We start from the raw sequence: 24,340 nt of genomic DNA, 5'->3' as shown, positions 1-24,340 counted from the left end.
ATGGTGGGGTGTCACTATGACACCCCGGTGTTACTGCACGGAGGATGCTGTGTAACACACATCGTAAAAACACATGAGACCCTATGGAGTAAAGGACCCCATAACCCATAAAACACATTACCAGTCAAAGGAACACCATAAATCATGTCCAAGAGTGGGAGGAAAAGAGTCTCACTCTTGGCAGGAGAAAAAAACAAACTCCAGAAATCCAGCAAAGCTGCTGGGGGGACTCACTAGGTTAGGAAATTTGGTTTAGGTTGAAATGCTCTTTGGTGGTAGCATTTAATAAAAACGGCGGCTGCGGGGGTGTACCCCGCATTGCCCCGCTCACTATACTTTATGGGGGGGGGGTGTGTGTGTGTGTGTGTGTGTGTGTGTGTGGTTATTCGAACACTTTGGTTTCGGTCATTTCGGCCTCGATAATTTTGGCTTCGGCCAAATCACTGGGATTCAGGAAATTCAGCCTAAAGAGAGAATTCTCCCTAACAAGTGCCATCAGGTTACGCGCTCATATCTGTTTTAACAAATCGTGGTGTTTTAACTCTGACTTGTCTGATACTTATCAAGGGAGGTGTGTATACTTTACCTGACTTTGTTTTAACTTGCTTTTGATTTAGAGTGCTAGTATATTGCCTAAAGCGTGTTTTAAATAAATAATTATGTACTTTTTATACAAAGCTCTGGTCAGTGTTTGTTTGCTCTACTGTGTTTTTAGCCCTATTGTGTATTTATTTATTTAACATTTATAAAGCGCTCACACAGCCCACAGGCATCGAGGCGCTGTTACAGGAATTGTTTGTTTTTCTTAGTTGTGTTGATTTTTTTGTCTTAGTTACATATTTAAACACCCAGAGGTTTCTAAGCGCGGACCCGGGGATCGAACCTGTTGTTGCTTCGTGTCGTCTTGCTTCCAAGACGCGCACGCTGCCGCTGAGCTATCCTCCCGGGACATAGAGTGTATACTCTATATACTGCCCTACTCTTCTTAAGAGAAGTCTGACTGCTCAGCCACAGCTACCAGGTAAATCTGGGTGGTACAGACTGCTACCAATTGGGTTTACTGCTTACTCCTGTCGTCTTAATCTTTTTGTAGTGTTCCCCAAGGGAATTGCACAGGATTCTGCCTAACAATAGCCAGTTGGAAGATCTGCGTCAGTCTTTGCACGATGCCAGTGGTCTTGATACCTCCCCAGAGGTCGAGTTTGGCAGGCCTGAGCCTGGTACGCATGCTGAATCTTCCTACAGATGCCTCATGTCGAGGTCTGCGCCACCAGTGGATTTTCTGCAGGATGACCTGACAGATATCCTTGACTAAGGTCCACCCACTGACCCGGAGCTGCCATTTCATATGGCTTTACAGAGAAGGGTGGCGGCGGCTTGGACGGCTTCAGAGAGTATCCCGGCAGTGAGCAAGTCGTTGCCGAAAAATACCGTCCTGCCAGTTGCGACCCCTGCTACTTGACGACGCACCCCACTCTGGAGAGTTTGGTGGTGCAGGCAGCTACGGCCCCGGCAAAGCAGGCGTCGTACCCTACCATCCCTCCTGATAGGGACGACAAACGTTTTGATGGCTGGGCGAACAAAGTGTTTTCTTCAGGGGGTATGGCTTTACAGGCAGCCAACTCCGTGTGTGCCTTAGCACGTTTCACTCACACTCTGTGGAATTGTGTGTCTTTGGCGGCTGAACATATTCCCGAAGGGGAGTAAGGGGGTGGTTTTCTTGCCCTTGTTCAGGATGGCAAGGATGCCATGTATGAATCCATTCAGTCGGGTCTGGACATGGCAGAGTGTGTCAGCCGGCCCATGGCGGTGAGCACCATGATGCGCAGATTTTCGTGGTTGTGGAAGTCGGGGGTTTGCTCCTGATGTACAAGCCCGGCTTCTCAACATGCCCTTTGATGGTGTCCATCTTTTTTGGCAGCAAGGCTGACGAGAGCCTTGAGAGGTTGCAGACCTCAAAGGCTGCAGCAAAGTCGTTGAGCGCTGCAGTTCGCCAACCTCTGCCTTTTCGTACAAGGGGACAGCAATAGAGGGGAGGTTCCTTTCGATACTACTCGTCTTTTGGTAGATCGAGGGGAGCGGCCAATCGAATGGGCCAACGTAGGAGTACCAGAGGTGGAAAACAGGGTACTCGAGGTGCCAAGGCCACTCGAGCAGTTGCTTCTTTGCCCTCAGGCACTGCCACAGTCGTTTCAGCTCAGTCATGAGGCCATATCCCATGGTTCACCGGTTGGGGGAAGGCTGGCGCAGCATCTTGTAGACTGGCGTGCCATTACTTCAGATGTGTGGGTTCTGGAGATCATAGCCCATGGCTACTGTCTTCCTTTCCGGCAGAGGCCTCATGACAATCCACCAGGGAATCGCTCTTTGGAGAGTCTGGATCCGCTACTTGCGGAGGAAATCAAATCCCTGCTGGAGAAAGGTGCCATAGAACTGAGAGGAACAAGGGATGGTATTCCCCATATTTTTTGATCCTGAAAAAAGACGGGGGGGTTGAGACCCATCATGGACTTGCGCGGTTTGATCAAACTCCTCGGGAAGGACAAGTTCAAGATGGTTACGCTCTCTCAAGTCCTCCAGGCCCTTCAACTTCAGGACTGGTTGGTGTCTCTCGACCTCAAGGATGCTTACTTTCATGTGCCGATTCATCCCAAGCACGAGAAGTACCTGAGGTTCGCGGCTGGTGACTCGCACTTTCAGTTTCAGGTCCTGCCGTTCGGATTGACCTCCGCCCGAGGGTCTTCACCAAGCTCATGGTGGTGGTGGCAGCGTATCTCAGGAAAGGGGGGGGATTCACGTCTACCCCTGCCTGGACGATTGGTTGATCAGGGGGAGCTCTCCCGAGCAAGTCCTGGACCATCTGTCCGTCACCTGCCACTCCCTTCACAAGCTGGGCTTCTCCCTCAATTTAAAGAAGTCCCATTTGACGCCAACACAGCGGCTCGAGTACATCGGAGCAGTGTTCGACACATCCCTGGGGCTGTGTTTTCCTCCTCAGGTGAGGGCTCATCACATTCTGCAGATGGTGGACAAGTTTCAACATGCCCAGAGTTTCCCGGCGTTCGAGTTCTTGAGGTTGCTCGGCCTCATGGCATCCTGCATTCTCCTGGTGCCAGAGGCCAGTCTATGGATGAGATCTCTGCATTGGGCTCTCAAGATGCAGTGGTCACAGTCCTCCGGCAGGATGTCGGATCCCGTTCAGGTGCCGCCCTCGGTCGCCCAGGATCTTCTGTGGTGGGCTGTCGAAAGGCAATCTGATGAAGGGGGCTCCATTTTGGCTATCCTGGCTGGAGGTGACGATCGTGACGGACGCATCCCTCATGAGATGGGAAGCTCATGCCAAAGAGTTGACAGTCAACGGTCGTTGGTGGGCTCCGTCGTAGTCCAGACTCCATATCGATCTGTTGGAGCTGAGGGCCATCAGGCTAGCCCTGAAGGCTTTTCTGCCGTCTCTGCGGGGGAAGACTGTCCTGATTCTGACGGACAATACAGTGGCCATGCACTACCTGAACAAAAGAGGGGGGGCAGTGTCTCTCCCTCTGTGCAGAGAGGCGTTGCAGCTCTGTTTCTGGGCCATCCAGCAGGATATTTCGATCTCAGCAGTTCATCTGGCCGGAGACGAAAACGTGGCGGCGGACGCTCTGAGCAGGCAGAGCACGGTCTCACGAGTGGGAGCTGGCTCAGGAGATTCTCCTGGAGATCTTTGCCCTTTGGGGGACCCCACAAGTGGATTTCTTCGCCACCAGTGTCAACCGGAAGTGCAAAATATTCTGCTCGCAGGAATTTCCTCCAAGAGGATCCTTAGGGGATGCGTTCGTAGTGCAGTGGTCCTTCCCACTTCTGCACGCGTTTCCTCCAGTCCCCTTCATTCCGCAAGTGCTGCGGAGGTTACGGAGGTTCGGTTCCCGAATGATCCTCATTGCTCCGGCATGGGCCAGGAGAACGTGGTACCCAGACCTTCTCGACATGTCCATCTGCCCTCCACGCCATTTTCCCAACCGAGACAATCTGCTCTCACGGGAGGGGGTTCAGGTTCTCCATCCAGTGGTCAAGTCCCTCAACCTTCAAGCTTGGCTTCTGAAAGGTTGAGGTAGGAGTATTGGGCCCTCCCTGAAGACGTGATGGAGGTGTTGCTTTCAGCCAGAAGGCCTGCAGCAAAGTCCCTGTACCGTTGCCATTGGAGATAGTTCTGCGACTGGTGCAGCGTTAAGAATGTGGATCCTTTTTCATGTGCCATTCCTGTGGTTCTGTCTTTTTTGCTTTCGTTAGCCGACAAGGGCCTGCAAGTGGGTACCATTAAAGGTTTCCTGGTGGCGCTGTCCATATTTAAGCGCTCGTCTGAGGAGTGTTCTTATTTTAAAATTCCTTTGATTTCTCAGTTTCAGAAAGGGCTCACTAATGTGTTCCCACCCTCACCTTTCCAGGTGCCCGGTTGGGATTTGAACCTAGTTCTAAAATTCCTAATGTGAGTTCCATTTGAGCCTTGACATTCTTGTCATTTGAGACTGGTGAACTTGATAACTGTATTTTTAGTTGCGGTCACTTCCGCTCGCAGAGTGAGTGAGCTGCAGGCACTTTCCGTTAAGCCACCCTTCACAGTGTTCCATAAGGACAGGGTTGTCCTTAGGGTTCGTCCTTTTCTTCTGAAAGTCGTGTCAGAATTTCATTTAAGCCAGAAGGTCATTCTTCCGGCGTTCTATCCTCCTCCACATCCTTGTAAGGAAGAGGAGAGGCTCCATAGGTTGGATCCTAGGAGAGCTTTGTTTCTACATATCACACATGTCCTGGGTCAGAGTGGACGATCAGCTCTTTGTAGGATACGCTGAAAGGCGTTTGGGACAAGCTGTTACTAAACAGACTTTTTCTAGATGGATTATCTTGACAATTTCTGAATGTTACCGCTTGGCGGGTAAGGACCCTCCGGTAGGCTTACGGGCCCATTCTACTAGGGGTGTGGCTGCCTCTACTGCCCTGCAGAGGGGTGTTCCCATTCGTAGCATTTGTGAAGCAGCCACATGGGCCTCTCTCCATACTTTTGTAAAACACTACTCCCTGGATTCTATCCATGGGCAAGATTTGGCATTTGTCAAGGCGGTCCTCTATTCTGCAATTTAATTGGGCATTCTAAAATTCTAAATTCTTTTCCCAACTCCTTACATTAGTACTGCTTTTCGGAGTCTGTCATAGATGTGGAATACGTCGGAGGAACCAATCCCTTCGAAGAACAAGTTACTTTCTTACCTGGTAACATTCTTTCGATGGGATGTTTCGACGACGTATTCCACATCGTACCCTCCCAGCTTGCCCCTCTACAGAATTTCTTATGCGATTGCAGCTTCCGTTTCCGCAAGGCTTTCTGTAGTCATACTGGCAGAATATTGATGCCACATGTTCTGGGAAGAAACTACAACTGTTGCTGCGGACGTCGTGCGTCCTACTTATAACATCCGGTGACGTCGGCTCGACGGAGGGCCTCGAGGACAGCGTATCGACGTCATCGAAGAAGGACGCAGATGCTGAAAATTTTCCCAAGCAGCACAGCTGTGGTGATTACCTGGCATAGATGTGGAATACGTCGTCGGAACATCCCATCGAAAGAACGTTACCAGGTAAGAAAGTAACTTGTTCATTTGCCCAGTAAAATTAAGTCGAAAGCCTTAATGGGAACTGCAACTCTATTGTTATGTGCTGTGCTATGAACTCACTGTTGCCACTCACTGTTGCCACACAAGCCAAGGGAGAAGGGAGGTACTCTATGGTTGAGGGGTTCACCTGGTCTGTGTTTCAATCCTTGGAGACATTAGTTAAAAAAAGTATTTTTGCAATTTTTCTCCCATCGATATTTATGGGACATCCTAACGTTTTGTGTGTTTGATGACGTGACTATTTTTAGGTAAGTAAAGCCCTCGGCTGTACTTTCTTTGCGGGAAGCTGATCAGTCCCTAAGACTATCAGTACTGAGACTGTGTTCCTCAGTGGATTTCTTGTACACATCACCTTAAACTCTTAAAGTAAGGTGTGGTTAGGATACGTTATAACCTTTTACTTTTTTCTTTGGTAACTTTGTAGTTACATTTACAGTGTGTTCAGGGTGGGCTGGTTGCAGCAGATATTTTTCTACTGAGTTTTTGACTTTTTACTCTTTACTCGTGCACTTTTGCAATTTACAGTGTAATTCCATAAAGAGAACCACATACTCTTAAAAAGGCTGTAACACAAGATTTTCACCTTTCCTTTGCCCATTTTTTACTTTGGATTTCTTCCTCCCCTATGGGATCCGAATTGCCATATATGGATTGCCCTTCCCCCCGTAAATGTCTCTGCTTTCCCAAAGTGGCCCTCTATATGGCTGGATGTGGAGACTGGGTCTGTCTGGACCGAGTTTACATCCAAGCCACAGTGGATTTCTGGGCAGAAGGTGTGGCCAGTGGCTGTCCATGATTGAAAATCCCTGCCAGTTTGAATGGTACAGACCTTTGCCATTAGTGTACCTGGTGCCGATTCCAGTCCAAATCCTTTATAAAAGGACGACTTATGTAGCCATTCAAGAGATTGTTTTTGGACCCAACACGCCTTGTAAGAAGTGCATGTGCTGAAGACCCGAGGACCACTGTTGCAGCTGACCACCATTACCTCCAGCAAGTCCAAGTGAAGCCCTGCACCTCCGTCCTGATCTCAGAAAGGCCCTTTTTGGTGCTTCGTACCATGGACTGGTTGAAATATCCTGTCCCGACCCCTGCTCAGGGAACCGTGCCTACTTCGGAAGTGTCCCATGACCACCCAGTGGACTGACCAGCGTTACTGCTTTAGTGAATTGATATGGATTGAATTGAGTAGTGGCCACTGTATATGCTCCAGTACCAAGTCTGAATGTTGGCATATCCCATACTATGGGGACAGAGCTTGAAATAAGAATTTGTTGAGCAGGCGATAAAAGTCGCTTCTGGTTAACAGACAACGGGAGCTATCCTGGGTAACAAGGAGCTCCTACTTAGTGGGTCGCATATCTAACTGCCACATGAGATACACACTTTCAATTTGTGTCCATTATATATGTCCTAAAGCACCATTTAGACAAATTTCCAAAAACACTGGGTCCATATCACAAAGATATGTCTGTAGGCCACCATTTGACATGATGAACCAAAAGTAGCTCCTGGTAACTATTGGTTTCAAGGTAACTAGGCACTACTAGGCTAGAAGCAGGAGCTAAATACCTCCCAGCTCCTGACTTTTCCGAACCCCGGGGGGAATGTGGATATGGAGGAGTACAGTCGCCAGTCACTACATCTAGTGTGCCTCTTATAGCTTTCTTGTTGGATAAGTATGAAAGTGATTTTGATAGTGATTAGCATCCTCACCAATTTATATGTTCCTAACTGCATGTGCTTTAATATCTAAGTTGTAGGTTTACATTTTCTGTACCTTTCTTTACCACAAAAGACCAACAGTAATTGGCATAGTGAACTAAAAGTAACTATGGAAAAAAGTTGCATTGACATTTTATTTCTTTAAATAAAGGCTGTCACTTTGCGTGAGTTCTAAAACTTGTTTCTGAGTAGCCAAGGGATACATCATCAAAGCCGGGCCCCCAATAATGACGCACATTCTAGCATCCCTTTGTGAAAACTTTCACCTATATCTGTTAATGTCAAGTAACCTTTGATTGCAGGTCACAGCCTTTAACGGGATAATGAATATTTGTTAAAATTACCCCAAAATAGGGGGCCATTGGGATCCACTCTGAATTTCCAACACCCGCCCACCTATGCTTTACCCCGTCTAACTCATAAACTAAACATAACAAGGGTCGGATGAACCCATTCTTCAATTTGTTCAACCTTCAAACAACATGCTTGTGTTTAAGTCAGTTTTGAGGCATTTGCTTACACATTTGCATTAATCCCTTGAAAAAAAGTGTCGGGGTGCTTGCTGATCTCAATGTGCATACTTGTAATAGCCGAATCTGTATCTCTTAACTCAATTGTACACTTCATACATCCAGGCCCCTCGTCCTATTTTTTGCATCACAGGTTGGGTTCCAAAACCACTGCCATTTTTATTGTGCGGTTTGGTGCCCTGGCAGGTTGGAGTCGAGGGCAGGGCTCGATTAGAATGCATGTCGAAATTATTGAATCTTATGCTCCAAATGAGGTTTAGATGACAGCTGCTGCTAAAAGCTTCTTCGATGAACCTAAACTCTATTTCTCTTTGCTCCTTTCAGAGTTTTATGAAGAAATCCTGAATTTGGCATTCAGCTTGACGTGCCAGATGATTTCTCCTCAGATGTGGCAGCTTTTAGGTATTTTATTTGAAGTGTTTCAGCAGGACTGCTTTGAATATTTTACAGGTATGTTTGCGTTTGCCTACTCACCCTGTTTTGTTGTTGTCTTGCTAATAAGCTGCTTTTAATATTAATCACCAAAATCCTCATTGTATAGTAGTGACAGCCTGTATCATGTGTTCTTTTATTGATGAGCATGAGGGAGATCTGTCCTTTTCAAAGCATTTTTCTTCAGCTCCCCTTCCATGAGTTGTTCATACTTAATGAGAAGTAGAAAGCCCAAGAAAGAAATTTGACCAAAAGTGTATATACAAATTAACCACTCTCCTTTTCAAAGTGATATAGAATTATATTGTACACATTAAATGTTAAAGGTCATGCCTTACCTCCCACCTCTATCTTCTTACAAGCCATCTCCATCAAGGAAGCCTTCTTGACAAACAGCCTGATTCATGGAATTATTTGTGTGAAAAACGCAGATTTGTGCGCCTTTCTGCCCGAAAATCCCTGTTTGAAGTATGGGGATTTTCGGGCAGAAAGGCGCGCAAATCTGCGTTTTTCATGCAAATAATTCCATGAATCAGGCACTTAATCTCTACACTTCCCTCTCCCTTTGAGCACTGCGGCCCGTTTCACACTTTCACCCTCTCTAGCCTTGTGTTTGCAAGCCTGGATCTTACCTGAAATTCATTGTCTCAAGACTGATACACGGCTCCAACTACAACATTGGTGCAAGTACTGTTTCTAATCTCCGTTCTGTCTACAAAACCGCATACTCTGTGTTATACGCAGCCTTGGAAGAATCTAAATCCTATTAGTTCAAAAGTCCTTTCTGCTTCTCTCCCCGGAAGTGGTCTATCCTTGCTGTACCTGCGCACCCTTTCCTGTCCTCACTTTGTAATAATATCACAATATAATATTTTGATCTTATATAGTTCTTCATGTCAGAGTCCTCCAGCTTCAAAGCACTGTAATTTCAGGTGCTGTTTTCCATCCCCCATTTTGAATGGTACTTGATTCATCAACCTCAGAAAATGAAAAGGCAAAGCGAGCACTGCGGTGGATTCAAATGTGAAAGTGCAGACTACCCTCATACCAGAGACCAATGTCTTCACCTGTGAATCGGAGTTGGGAGGCAATGCTGGGCCCTATTCAAAGGCCGGGTCAAAGGCCTCCTTCCCCGTCTTCGTCTGTGAATCACTCCAGCATGTGCACTTCAGTCTGCATCGACTTTCAAAGGACCGGGGCTCATTGCAAAGATGGCTGCCATGATTCCTTTCCTTTCAGCCTGCACCCGACCATCTTAAGAAGCACTAGCCTGCATGCTGCAAACCGATTGAAGGATGACTACAGCAAATGATGGTCCTTCTCGGAGCCGGGAGGCGATGTCAGGCCCTGTTCAAAGACTCCAGGTCTAAGGCATCCATCCCGGTATCCAGTCATTCCATCGAATGACAATCCATCTAACACCAAACCATCAATTTTTTTCCATCGAAATACCATTCCATATAATGGCCATTTCGTTGAATTAAATTCAATGGATCCATCGAAATATAATGTTATGATTAGGGGTTAGATTAGGGTTAAGGTTGTGTTAGGGTTAGGGTTGGGGCTAGGGTTAGATTAAGGGTTACATTAGGGTTAGGGCTAGGGTTAGATTAAGGGTTACATTAGGGTTAGGGTTGGGGCTAGGGTTAGATTAAGGGTTACATTAGGGTTAGGGCTAGGGTTAGATTAAGGGTTACATTAGGGTTGGGGCTAAGGTTAGATTAAGGGTTGCATTCGTGTTAGGATTGGGGCTAGGGTTAGGGTAATGGCTAGGGTTGGATTAAGGGTTACATTGGGGTTAGGGTTGGGGCTAGGGTTAGGGCTAGGGTCGGGGGCTAGTGTTAGATTAAGGGTTACATTAGGGTAAGGGTTTGGGTTGGGGTTAGGGTTGGGGGGGAAACCCCCCCTAATATACAGAAATACTTAAAAACATTACAAGGAGCTGGCCAGTGCTGAAATTTCAGCAGTGGACAGTGCCATGTAAGGTTTTAAAGTTAGAAAGGTTGCAATGGAATTGCACTTTTACATGTAAAATATAGGTTGTCTATGCTTTGGTATGCAATGGTTTGTATTCAATGGTTTTGCATGTCGACCCTTTTTTTCCGACGTAATCACTATAAACCATCCATCCCTGTCTGGCCAGTAGGAGAAATGCCTCGCATCACTCTTATGCTGGAGCCGTTCAGCCTAAAACTGATCCGGTCACCCATTCTTCAATGCATCCGGGCCACCATTGCCTTAAGTCAGGTAAGAGGTGCATCAGCTCATTTACACTGACCTGTATGCCTTGCCTCACCCTGGTGCTCATTACCCCAAACTCTTCATATGCATAATGTACCTGCCCTCTGTAGCCTGGACCCTGTCAGACTTTCTGCGTGTCCGTTGATACTATAAGTCTCATCTGTCCCACTGTCCCCTCCCACCACCGACAACCCTGTTGACTGCACTGCTGAGGGACGGTGCTCCCGGGCACGCTTTCAAACTTGTCTCTGCAAGTTCTATGCCTCTGATGGCCCACCTACATCTCCATTTTCGCGAAAAACCCTGTCCCGGTGCTGTGGCGCTTTGTATTTCTGCTTAAACTTGTAATGTGTTTCATGCCTTGTTTGACAACCCCCGTCCGCCTCAGACACCGATCCACTTACACTATCAACAACATGCATAATTGATGTAGCCCACACTTACCTTGGACGCAGCTCTTCCAGCATGCCCTCCCATGATTTCAGGGGTGTTGCTAGGTCTGGAAAAGATCAAGGGCTAAGCTAATGTCGGGACTGGTGGGACTAGGGCTAGCTAGCATTTTGGTTGTAGCAACTGAGCTACTATCCGGGGCTAAAACCAAAAGACCTGGGGCTATAGCCCCCTCAGCTCCCCCTAGCAACGCCTCTGCTTGATTGCCTAACAGACGCTTCCAATTATCTTGTCATTTTCCAGCATTTGGTTGTTTGAATGCTTGCGAAACCTGCCTTTCTTAACTTGGCAGTATTTTATCTGTATCTGCATCCCACCTTACATTGACTGCTGAGCCTCACGCTGCTTCTGTTCAGTATCTCTTCATCATCCCATTATCATATATCTGTTCTGCCTCGCACTGCATATTATTTATCTACCTATCATATCTATTATATGCTTGTTGCCCCCCGCACCATGAGGTGAGGGATTCCAATGTTGCATTCTACCTATTTTGACCCTGCATATTTGATGTATCCCTCGCGCCATGAGGTGAGCCATTCCAATGCTGCATTCTACCTATTTTGACCATGCATATTTGTTGTAGACCCCGCACCATGACGTGAGGCAGTCCAATGTTGCATTCTACCTATTTTTTGCCACTGCATATTTGTTGTAGCCCCCCTCAGCATAAGGTGAGGCATTCCAATGTTACTTTATACCTATCTTGACCCTGTATACTAGTTGTAGCCCCGCACAATGATGTGCATTTCAATGTAGCATTATACCTATTTTGACCCTTCATCGCTCTTTTGTACGTAATGTAGCTCCAGCGCTTTGATACCCGAGGGTCTGGGCGATGCTATAAATGCTTAAATAAAAAACGAATGCTTTACTTTTTTAGCTATTCACCCATGGCTATTTCTGTGTAGGGTAAAACATTCCTCTTTGGATTTTTGTGCGCTAATTTAGGGATGCCTTTCATTTGCCAGCAAGTTCCATTCAGATTTCATTGGGCTACAGCTGCTATATTTTTGTGGATCTTCCGGGATACTTGGGGACCTTAAAATTGGGGTCCACCACAAAGGTGGTGCTTAAGAGACTGTGGGAGAGCTATCTGGTCTAGACGGTTGTACTGGTTTCTGATTGGTAGAAAGTACTTTATTTCAGTGGCTGAAAAAGTAATAGCTATTTTGGGACTCTGAAACTCCGACTACAAATCTCTGCTGCCTCTCTCCTGACCAGAAGGAACCATGTCTAGTTCTCCTTTCCCTTGGTCATGTGGAGGAAGTTGAATCTTTTCTGGCTCTGCATCTCTCCAGAGTCCCTTTTGTGCTGCTTGATCTCTTGATCAGAGCACTGCATGCTGTAAGGAACTCATGGTGGCAACAATAAAGGCAGACACAAGTGATCACAGTTCAAGTTTGTGCAGGTTGGAAAAACGCCTAATCTAAACCTAAATCTAAGATGGGAGCAAGCGTTGACCATTAAATTGAAAATAAGGCAGTCCTAGTGGCGTTGTCATATAAAAAGGACCTTTACTAAGAAACCTATTGTCAAACCTTACAACTAATACAAAATGGGTGTGGGATAGTTTTCAAGAAAAGAAAGAAGTGTTCAAAAATAATATGTCAGGATGCGGTCGCTTGGGTCTCCCTTCCCCATGTTTTGAGCACGGGGTAAGGTGGGATCTTGGAGCACAGCACACACTCAAGCTTTCCCAGCACGAGTGGACAGTTCTATTTCAGTTCATCAGTAGCCTCGATGGCCAAGTCTCGAACTTTCAAAGTATTTTACCTTCGAGGACCTAATGTATTTAAATAACAAAACAAAAGTTCCTTCAAAAAAAATGAAAGTTTGTTTCCTGGTTTCACTTAGGTTTAGGATTCTTCACCCCTGGTTCCGCCTCTTCCGGCGCTGACCCTTGTTCCTCGTGGTGTTGGATCATAGTTTTTTACTTGGATCTCCCACTACTGGGCTTGTATCCCAAAACAGTTCCCATCGATATCAAGGCCTTCGGTGGTTGTGTCTCATGGTTCTGAGGGCATGATAGGTTCACAAAAAACAAACAAACTCAAAGTTCTGTTCTATGCATCTCTCAGGTGATGGCTTCACCCCTGGGTCCCGCTCTTCTGGGCGCAGAGCCCTCTTTGCTTTCAGCCTCCCTCCACCAGGTTCACTATGGCTTTTCCATCATTCACCAACCTCCCTCCACCGGGTTCACCATGGCTGTCCTTTTACTTTCGCGTGATTCACTACCCTTTGTTTCTCAATGTCTTTTCAAACAGTTCATAGTGGACATCCCTCTACAGGGTTCTCGTTTGTCAACACACTGTTTATTAGGACTTTAGACTTTGCCCCCCCCCCTCCCCCTCTTCGTCATTATCCCTCTTCTGGGTTCACTCTTGCCAACTTCACTGTCACATTCACTTTCAATGTTTTGCGGGATTCATTTCCCTTACTTTTTCCACAGTTCTTCGGTCAAAGGCTTTCATCTGTACCAGGATTTTGCTTGACCTTCTGTGTGACCACTTTTACCTATCCTGGCTGCTCTCCTATGGCCCTCTGGAATATGTAGTTTCACTCAGATGGGAATCAGAGTTTCTCGGAGCAGCACTCATGTGGTGCCGGTCCCCTTCTGCAGCTGGTCTCCCCTTTACAATTTTACAATTTTTCAAACTTCTCTTACTTTGCCCCTTTGCGAATTTCATTCATCATAGCCCGGTTCTTATTGGTTCTCCCTTCGACTTATTGGCTATGATGAACCGCTGGGTTTTGTTCGTAACTGGCGTCAAGGCCAGTACTGCAATAGCAGTAGGCTCCCTCGCTCCGCCTTATCAGCATCGATACGCTCTGTGTACCGTTAACATCTGCTGCAGGACACTTGTGCTATCGTCCTGGGTCTTACAATTCCTTTTGCAGAGGTTTCACTGGTCTGAATCGAAAAGGACAAAGTTGCGTCTCTCCTTGTCAGCCTCTTGATATTTGCCCCCTTTCTCCTCCTTTTGAAATGCTGGGTCCCGATAGCCATCTCCTCGTGCAGTCTGCCTCGCTCTTACTATGCTCTCTTGCTCCACCTTTTATCCCTCTGGGGAAAGTAAGGAGCCATCAGGTTTGTGTGCTTTAGATCAATTGCCTGACTCTGCCTGATCCTTGCATCGGGACATGTCAGGTAAACCATTTTGTTTGTCTGCTGTCTTTCGTGGGGTAAGACAGGGTTTGTGTTGGTAAGGGGAGGGGTTTTGGAGGGTTTTCGAAATGAGTAGGAGGGTTTGTGCAATGAACGAGAATGACCAGAGCTTTTAGCGTGGTCTGAACAGGGGGGATTGTGGGAATAGTAGTGTGATGTCAATGCGGTATACTGGTTGTCTTACAGAATAACCAGAGGGACATGGAGAAGAATGATTGGGAGTATTTGGATAGGGAACAGGAAAGCAGGGATTCTGAGAGAGATGGTCTCTGAATGTAACGGGGTGTGGGATTCTAGGGGATTTGTTATATGCAGAGGGGATGGTAGATTTGGGTAGGAGAGATTCAATCGGCGAAAGGGGGGGTAAATGTGGTACAGCCCACAAAGATCACCCTCCTATCCTTCTTCCCTGGTATGATACTGCGTCTCCCTTTGCACATTCCCCTGAGCATAACCCCAGGCTTCCCCATCTTGGTGAGCCTTTCTCGCTCTTTCACCCCTAGAATTGGGATCTGAGCGCACCAGTTCTTCGTTGGTCACCTGAATAAGGGTTTCTCAAGGTTTTCTATGTGAGATACCCTCAAGTATTTTGCTATGCTCCTGAAGTCCCTGCATAGCTTGTTGACCTATTGTTTGACTATTCATCTGTACAGCAGGACCCTGGTACTGTCCTCCCAGTGTTGAGGTCCCCAGTGCCATATTCTGCTGCATTTTCTTAGAACTATGACCTACGACTAAGGCCACTATCGCTAGATCTTTGTTCTTCAGTTGTTAAGTCGCAGTTCCTTTACCTGTATTTCTTCTGAATTTGCTGTTTGGAGGTAATTAGATGCACTGTAAGGGGAGGGGGCGCTTGTGAGCTCGCAACCAAGATGTCCTCTGCCTTTTGAGCTCTGTGGCTGGTCGTTGCGAGGAGGGGGCCAATTGCCATTGATGCAGTGGGCAAGACTATTATGACTGCAGAATTGGAGACTGGATGTCCCATGGCGCCTGTGGCTCCAATTTGGTGACATTTGTTAGGGGAGTTTTCCTAAAGTCCTACTGGTTTTAAGACTTTAGTAAGCTATCCCAGTGGTTTGTAGATCCCCAACTCTTACTATCAGTCTGTACTAACTCAGGACCTTGGTAGAGTGGCAGAGCAGTCAGGATTATCTTAAGAGGTAGATGTAAGTACACTGAACCCAGTTAGACATGCACATCAAAGAAGCACTTGCACTACTCCTATATCCCGTCCCCTTCCTCCATACTGTATGGGAGTCCCTCGCTAGGGACGGGAGACAGAACGTTTTTCACCAGAAAAATCATCTTCCCCTTTAAATTTAGATGCGCACAGGGTGCAGCCCTGGGAGCATGCTTTCCCCTGACTCTGCCCACCGGCGCCACTCTTCAGTCCTCTTTTCCACATCGATGAGAACAGACTGCTTTCACCAGCGCTCCTGGGTTAGGCCTCTGGCCTAGTAATTCCATGTGCTCTTCCCGGAGAATTATTCTTGTCTTCTTTTTTTCTTTTCAATTACTAGGTACTGCTTTGTCCTCTGGCGCCACTCTCCTCCCTGGCGCATGTCTACGACGGCGGGCTTCAGCAGGTGTCCAGCCTGCGAGGGTCCCTTCCCAACGTCTGACCCCCACGCCCTCTGCATCCGGTGCCTTGGCCCAAGCCATAGCTGGGACAGCTGTACCGCGTGCGACTCCTTGACTCAGCGTGTGCTCAAAAACCGACTAGTCAGGTGGCGGAAGTGTTAGGCAGAATTATATGCAGTACCCTTTGGGAACACCACGCACAATTAAGACTACAAGTGACAGTACAAATTCACCTTTGGTACAAGCCTGTACGACACAGTTAAAGGCATAGCGAAGGCTGAGCAGCCAGGCTTATCTCAAGAGTAAGTGAGCAGTATCAGATAGTTACACAAAGGACAGCAATTACTATGATTCAGGCCAACACTGACTCAAGGTTTTCAAGTAAAAGAATATACATTTATTTCACTTTTCAGTTGTATAACATTACGCTATTATAAGCAGTCTAAAAATCACTTCCTTAATACACCACACCACTTCCCTTAAATTCCAGACAAGTTAAGCTCACAAAATGAAGCGGGAGCAAAATGGCACTCCAGCAGTTTAAAAGTGAGGGAAAGACAAAGTTAATAGAAATTAAATCACACCAACAGTTAAGTACTCAGGGCAATTGAACAAAAGGAACCACAGTGATAGAATTAGGTAGAAAAGGCTTAGGGCCAAAGTCAATGGGTCAAAAGTCTTTTGCTCAAGATCACACAGTTCAGGGTAGTTTGCGGTAAAGTTCGTGTCACGAATTCCGGACGAGGTTGGTTGACAGAAATGTTAGTTGAAAGAGAAGAGAAGGACAAGCCCGCGGATTGGAGAAAGATTTCAAGCACTTTCACCGCGGCTAAACGAAACTAACAACCGGACTTGCACAGTACCTTAAAAAGGAGAGGAAGCTGTAGCTGAGGCAGATGTTCCTGGTAGTTCCTGCAGGCTCACGGTTCCTGAAGCGACTGAAGGGAAGAAACCAGCAGCAGAGCAAAGCAACAAATAAAAGGTGCGCTCCTCCCAAGCAGGGCCCGATCTTCCTGGCTATCCGGCCCACTGTAGCTCTGTACAGCGAATTGGACCAGAGGAGGGGTCCTGGCTTGCAGTTTGGGCGAACTGGTTGGTCCCACCAGCTCAAAGGATCTTCTCTGACGTCGGATTCTGAAGATTCGGACCTGCAGCAGGGCTTCACCGGGCTTTTCCAGTCCCAGATACCTGCTTTTTTATGCAGTTTTCCCTCATTCATATAGCCTGGCTGTCAATCACACAGCAGGGTGGCTGTCCTGGCAAGGACAGTCCCCTCAGCCAATCAAACAGGAGTGCGACTTGGGTTACCAAGGGAAACCATGGCAGGGGTCCGAAGATCCCTACCTCACATCCTGCCTACCCAGACTTTCAGGCGCCTTTAGGAGGGCTTCTGTGCAGAAGCCTGCGAAAAGACGGCGGACAAAGAAATCATCCCCGGTTTGGCGCGCAGAGTAAAACACGAGAAAGACTTTTAAGAAAAAGAAGTGGCGAATAAACCCAGCTGAAGCCAAAATAAAATGTATTTGGTCAAGCGAGTTTATGTTCGAGGCTAATATAATAGCCTAAAACAATACCATGGTTATATAAGATAACCGTGGTAGAAAAGTTAGGGTAGTTACCACTGCCACCAGCCAAGTCTTGATGTAAAGTGAGCGAAACAATGCTCCAAGAGAGACAGACAAAAACGGATAGGAATTAACCCTTTCCAATACTCCATGTAAGATGGGGGTGTATTGGGTCTGTGCATGAAAGTGACTAAAATAAAGTTAATGGCAACTTTACCTTTTCTGGGGGACAGTAGTCAGCCCCAGAAAATGGAGTCAGTGGGATGTCTCAAAGACAACCCTGTGTCACTGCACTGAAGGTGCTGTGTAACACACATGAAAAATATGAGGCCATGGAGTAGGCGAGGCTCCAGTGCCCAAGATCACACAAAAAGTGAAAACACACACAGCAAAACACATGTAAGAGTGGGAAAAAGGCTCTCACTCTTACCAGGTGAAAAAAAGAAACCCTAGATATCCAGCAAAGCTGCTGAGGGACTCATTAGGTAAGGGAAATCAGCCATTTATGAGAATTCTCCCTAACAGGGAGCTCTTTGGAAAATCGCCTTCAGAGGACCTCAAAGCGTTCATGAAGCAGAAGACCAGGCCCAGACTGAGGGGTCGCAATATCCTACCGGTGCTACCGCTGAGGGGCGCAAGGCTTTATTAACGGGTCCCAACCTGAGGGTCTACGCCCTAATTCCGGACCCATGTCTGAGTGTGGCGCCTGCACGCAGCACTACCGGCACCACAGCCGAGGGCACTCCGCCTACCAGGCCCCGACCTGAGGTGCAGGGTAGGCCTCAACCACCACCACCGCTCAGTGCACTGGTCGAAGCCGGTCCCAGCTCAGCAAGTTCCACAACGCAGGCACGTGGCACATAGCAAAACAAAATGGCCACCGGGCCAGACAAAATGGCGGCTCACCTGACACTTTTTCCCTTCCGAGACCATGCAGAGGAAAGAGCTTCCAGGTGGGATTGGTCAACCCCTTTCACTTGGTCAACATCCTATCCATCCACTTCGCAGGGCAGGTATACTTCGCTCTATGCAGTGAGACAGAGCACGCCCAGGACACAGCAGCCTCAGGACTCAAACCCTATGCCTATACCATCAGGCACTGCGCCGACCTGTGAAGACCGGTTCTTCGAGAAGTTCCATGGGTACCATCCTCAGGGACATGGTCAGGGACATGCTCCCTCCTCCTCAGCCGCAAGTACCCACGGCCACACCGCCCCTGGGTCCAGCTCAGCACACTGCTCCCATGCCCGTACCAGTCACGGCAGCCACGTCAGCAGCCTCCGGCACTGATAATCAGCACTCCACAGCTGCCTGCGCCCAGAACTCCTCCGGTTCCCCTGGACCCGCAGAACACAACAGTGGAAACAGACGATGAGGAGGAAGACCCGGACACTCCATCGTCAGCGAAAGCTTTTCACGAGTGGCTGGCGTGCCTGGCTGAGTACCTTGGAATCACGCAGCGACAGGTGGAGCAACCAGAAGCGGGCGTACTGGCTGATGTTCTCACACTACGCCCTACTGTCAGAATGGGGCTCCGACTTCTGAAGGACGCAGTAGTGCTTGTCAAAAGAGGGTGACTCAAGCCACACTCTACCCAGCCCACCAATAGGCGTTTTGACGCTAAATGCAGGCAAGCGGAAGGGGACCCCTGCTTATTGTCGGCTCACCCCCAACCACATTCCCTCTGTGATAGCGGCAGCATCACTGTACTCCAAGCCACAATCATCTTCGGCCTCGGCACTCCTGGGCAAGGAGGAAAAGATCCTGGAGGCATTTGAGAAGAAAATGTATTCCAAGGCCACTCTCCATCTTTGCCAGGACAATGCGGATGCCATGTTGGGTGCTGCCAACCAGAAGTTATGGTGGGAGATTGCCGATTTCCGCCCTGTTCTCCCTACCCCCAGCCAGGCTCGCTTCAAAGCTGGGCTAGCTGAGGCCAAAATCGTGGCACAAGATGTAATTAGTCCTCAGTGGCCCACATTGACACTTCAGGTCGGGCCATTTGCATTGCCATGGTCATGAGAAGTATGGCCTGGCTAAGGGTGACAATAATCAATCCAGATGTGCAGGAACGCATTCTAGACCTGCCTTTCAAGGTGGTGGGAGGGCCTGTTCCATTTGACAACGGATGAGGAACTCGAAAAGAAAAAGAATAGCTCACAGACAGCGAAATCTTATCGATCCTCACCAAGTCCACTCATAAGACCTACAGCCAAACGCATCAGCGCTGGGACAAGGGTCGGTCCTTCGGAGACTTCAGAGGCTTTCAGGAGGGACCGTCCAGGCAACCGGACAGATCCCCCTAGCCAGCACAGGCACCAACAGCACAAGGTGACTAACAAGGGGGTTTTACAGCCCCCCTCCTCAGCCCCAGACTCAGAGGGCAAGAAATTGGGACCAGCCTATCCGGATCCACGAATCTCCGGTGGGGGGCAGGCGTTCCCTTCACGCACACCGCCGGCGGACAAAGTTCACAGACCCATAGATCCTCTCAGTACTATCCATGGGCTTCCGGCTCCCCATTCTTCCCTCTCCTCCCCTCCGCTCCCGCAGATTAGTACAACAACTCTGTTGGCGGAAATACACTCGCTAGTAGCGAGCCAGGCAGTGTAGGAAGTCCCAGCCTCACAGCGGGGCATGGGCATCTATTCACGAATTTTCGCCATGCACAAAAATAACCTGGCTAGCCAGGGAGTTGTGTTAGACCTTTCCATCTTAATAGCGGACAAATTGTGTGCGGGAGACTCGATGTGCTCTCTGGATCGGAAGGATGCCTACCTACACGTCCCGTTTTGGCAACCCCATCGGTCCTTCCTGAGGTTCAGGATCATGGGTTGTCATTTTCAATACAGGTTTCTACCCTTTCGACTCAGTTCGGCCCCCAGGTTCTTTACAAGGCTAATGAACGCAGTGGCAGCCCACTCGTGGCACAAGGCCATCATATTTACCCATATCTAGACAACCGGCTAGTCAGGGTGACCGCTAATGCTTTTCACCCCACTCCTTTGGTGCACAGGATCATCTGCAGGATCAGGGAGTTGAGGGGCCTTCGGATCATTCTGATAGCTGCATGGCGGCCAGCAAGACACTGGTACTCGGAGCTGCTCAGCATGTCGGACCATGCCCCTTTGCACCTCCTGCTGGGCCCAGCACACTTATTCTCTCAGGAGGGTGGCACAGTCATCCACCCAACCCTGCAGAAGTTAGCCCTCACAGCGTGGTTCCTGAACAGGTCTCCCTGAAGCATCTACACCTGTCACAGGCTAAGCTGGCCATTATACAGGGGGCTGGGAGTGACGCCATAAGGAGCCAGTACAAGAGCAAGTGGAACAGGTTCTGTCACAGGCCAGAATCAAAGGAAATTGATCTTTGTCTTGCACGTTGGACAGCGTGCTCTTGTTCGCTACACACCTCGCACACTCAAGCGTGCAAGTAGACAAATGCTGCACTTATCTAGCGGCCATTGGAGCTTACAAGAACTCTCAGGAGGAGGTATTCACATCCTCGAATCGGGTGGTTAAGAGGCTTTTAGCGGGCCAGACTAGGCTATATCAACCTATCAAGAAACTGCACCCGGTGTGGGACCTCTGTGGTCCAGGGCGCCCTGGCGAATAAACCATTTGAGCCGATGGTGTCCACGGACATCAGGCTAGTAACCATTAAGACGGCCCTCCTAGTGGGCCTTAGTCGGCATGCCGAATCAGTGAGACCCAGCCGCTAGTGGCTTCAGAGCCATATACTACATTTCATAAGGACAAGGTGGTGCTCAGAACACACCCCACATTCTTACCTAAGGTTGTCTCCTCTTTTCACCTTAATGAGGAGATAGTGTTACCAACTTTCTTCGTAGACCCTATGGATGACGCCCAGAGGGTACTATACTGTGTAGAGGTCAGACGGGGGCTAAGATTCTACCTGGACAGAACAATTGCTTCTGCAAATCAGATGCCCTATTGGTCACCTTTGCGGGATCAAAACAAGGCTGTCAGGCCTCCAAGTCTTCCATAGCAAGGTATATGGTTATGGAGGTGTATGAGGGGCAGCACAGGCCATTGCCAGCAAACATGCATGGCCACACCATCAAAGCTAAATCCACAGTGATAGCTTTCCAAAGGCACGTTGCGCGGCATGTTATTAGCAAGGCGGCTACGTGGGCTACTCCCTCAGCCTTCTGCAAGCACTACTGTTTGGATGGCAGCGCCAATTCGGATGCAGCATTTGGTCGGGCAGTGTTAAGGAACTTGTTTTCTTAAGAGGGGCAACTCTCCACCCTGGGCTACATTCAGTTGTAATCGCCCATACAGTATGGAGGAAAGGGGACGGGACGTAGGAATCGTAGTCCATAGTCCCCTTTCCTCCTTATGTCCCACCATCCTCCCCCTTAATAAACCTGGTGTCATAAGGCAATGTTAATATTGGCGACGCGTCAAAGGGGACTGAGGAGTGGTGCCAGTGGGCGGAGTCAGAGGAGCGCCTGCTGCCAGGGCCGCGCCCCCGCATGCATCTAAATTTAAAGGGGAAGATGATTTTTCTGGTGGAAAAGGTTCTATCTCCCGTTCCTGGCGAGGGACGCCCATACAATATGGAGGAAAGGGGACTATGGGCTAAGAGTATGTTAGTCACTACGGTGAGTAACTAATAATTTATATAAAATTATATATTTATTATATTTACACCAGAATCACCTTAAATACCTCATACGTTTACACTAGAACACTTCGGAATACTTTAGAATATACTTCAAACTTAAACTTTTGTGTTTGTTCACAGCTACATTTGCTTGCAATGTTAGAAAGAGAAAGGACAATGATATTGTGTTATCGGTAATTATGCGCACATACGGTTCTTAGCAGATTTACGGTAAGACATTTACCGTGCAAACACATACAGGAAAGTAACTTAAAGGAAGGAAAATGGTTAAAGTAACACTAGTCTGGTTCAAGGTTCTAGAGAGGGTTTCTTCGCACAGTAAGTCTTTTAAGTCCGAAAACGCAACCCTAACTAAAGACAGTTCAGAGAGGGCTCAAAGTCTTGACAAGTCGCAGAATACGAAGAGTTCCTGTGGATTTCCTCAAGTCTCTAGTCTTTTAGAAGCAGCAAGTTAATAACTAATGATGGACACCCTAAATAGGACTTGATGAAGGGACTCAAGCAGCAGCTTGAGTCGGAGGTAAGAGGGGGGTTACCCTGGACACTCTCTGTGTACACTCCAATGCTCTGGAGCGACTTTCTGGAACCAGGTAAGTAATGCCTTTTTCCCCAAAGTACCTTAGGTTAGAAGAACATGTTTGTGCAGGATGCTCTGTGATGTTGCAGCTCTGGACCCGACCGACAGCAGTCTTGAGGGAGAACGTGGGTCACGACTTTCAACAACTTCTTGGCTCACTGTGGTTTTGGCGACTTTTCTGCAGCACTAACAAAAAGGACACAATTCGCCTGGTCAATCTTCTTCGGTTCCTGCAGTCCCGCACTGATGAGGGGGTCTGGTCGAGTTACATCGCTTCTCTGGAGTGTCCTTGAGGGTTCGACAAAGACTTGGATGGATTTGGCCTTTCCACGACGATGCACACGAATGAGCAGGAAGTCTCCTGGTATTGGGGTTCCGCACCAAGGTTTCTGGAAACAGACAGGACCTCAGGAGATTGCTTAAATCAAACTTTGTCTTGGGACTGGTTGTTCCCACCAGTCAAAGGAAAGGAGTCCTTTTCGGAGTTACTCTGTTGCACAGAAAGTGGGTCAGCGCAGCAGTGATCGCTTCATGGTGTTGCAGGGTCTTCTGGCGTTGCTGGTCATCTTCTTCGGTTACTTCAGCTTCCAGTGGTTGACTTGCTTTTCACTCCAGAAGCCTCACCTTTTATACAGTTCCAGCACACACTCCTCTGCAATCTCTGTGAGCATTTTACAGAAAGGGGCATTTGGCTGTCCAATCAGGACAGCCATACCCTCTGTGGGAGCTGGTCCTACTCAGGCACTCTGGCAGAAAAAAGTCACGGGCCGTTGAAAACTCTTCCCCTCACTTCCTGCCTGCTAAGGCACTCTGGAGCCTAGGTGGGGACACCCAATGGTTCCCGCCAAAGGCAAAACACACACACTGACCTCCCCCTCCCAGAATGGTAGAAGAAGGGCTAACAAAGACCAACCACGCTAGTAATGGCGAAAAAAGAAGGGAGGCCCCAAGTTGGTATTTGGGTGCCCCTTTTATGCACTACCGGGGCTATGGACATTGTTGGTAGAACACGTCCACTGCCACCAGCCATAACTAAGAGATTGTCTATGTGACTAAAATGTCACAGGAGCAGAGAGAAGGGTGATACTATGTATCCCTTTGTTACTCATAAGGTGGTGTGTGCCAATCTCTGCAACTATAGAGTTTTGGGAGCGATACGAAGTTTCTGATGCTTGTTAATCTGCTTAGAATCACATGCTGTGCATATGGTCCGACATCCAGTGGTAACCGCAGAGTATTGCATCTTGCCTTTCGGGGGCCGAAAGGGGACGTCGGCATAGGCGTGCCTATAACACTATCCCTATCGTGACGTGTGTAGTACCCAAAATCCCTCACGTGCCGAGGTCCCTCAGATTGTTTTTTTCCGCTCAGATAACTGGTCGCCCTACAACAGAGCTCTTATTAGAGACATTGTTTCTTTACCGAATTTTCGGTTTATGCCCCGTTAAGTCACTTCGCCTAATAAGAACATCTTCGACGAAGACTACGGAGGAATCGTCTACAGCTGTGGTCTCGGCACCTAAGATCCGGCAGCCGGATTTCCATGTGGTCGGGCCCTCTGGCCGACCTACACAGTAGGGAGAGAGTGGGTTCGGGGTGGCCATATTGTTGTTATGTCTTTCCTCCTTTCCACTTCTTTCCCTTTCGGTCTGGTCATCCTTCCCTTTGGTTATGGAAAGGACTCCTTTTAGATTCTGCCCTAAGTGTAGGGTCAGATATCCTTGGAAGGACGAGCACAGGACTTGTAATGCTTGTCTCCCCCTAGAGCACAACGA

The 24,340-nt window shown here is 48.2% G+C and overlaps 1 protein-coding gene across 2 annotated transcripts in view; it reads left to right on the top strand.

The window, feature by feature from the left end:
• IPO8 (importin 8) overlaps positions 1-24,340 on the top strand; it is a 2,228,954-nt gene that overhangs the window by 1,635,528 nt on the left and 569,086 nt on the right. For both annotated transcript variants that reach the window (XM_069628533.1, XM_069628532.1), the window contains one exon: positions 8,225-8,350. In XM_069628533.1, the coding sequence (XP_069484634.1) occupies positions 8,225-8,350 (126 nt within the window). The remainder of the gene's footprint in view (positions 1-8,224; positions 8,351-24,340) is intronic.

Source organism: Ambystoma mexicanum, chromosome 12 (genome assembly GCF_040938575.1).
Source record: "Ambystoma mexicanum isolate Mex_15411 chromosome 12, UKY_AmexF1_1, whole genome shotgun sequence".
NCBI lineage: Eukaryota > Metazoa > Chordata > Amphibia > Caudata > Ambystomatidae > Ambystoma > Ambystoma mexicanum.
This window is presented reverse-complemented; position numbering and strand designations above follow the sequence as displayed.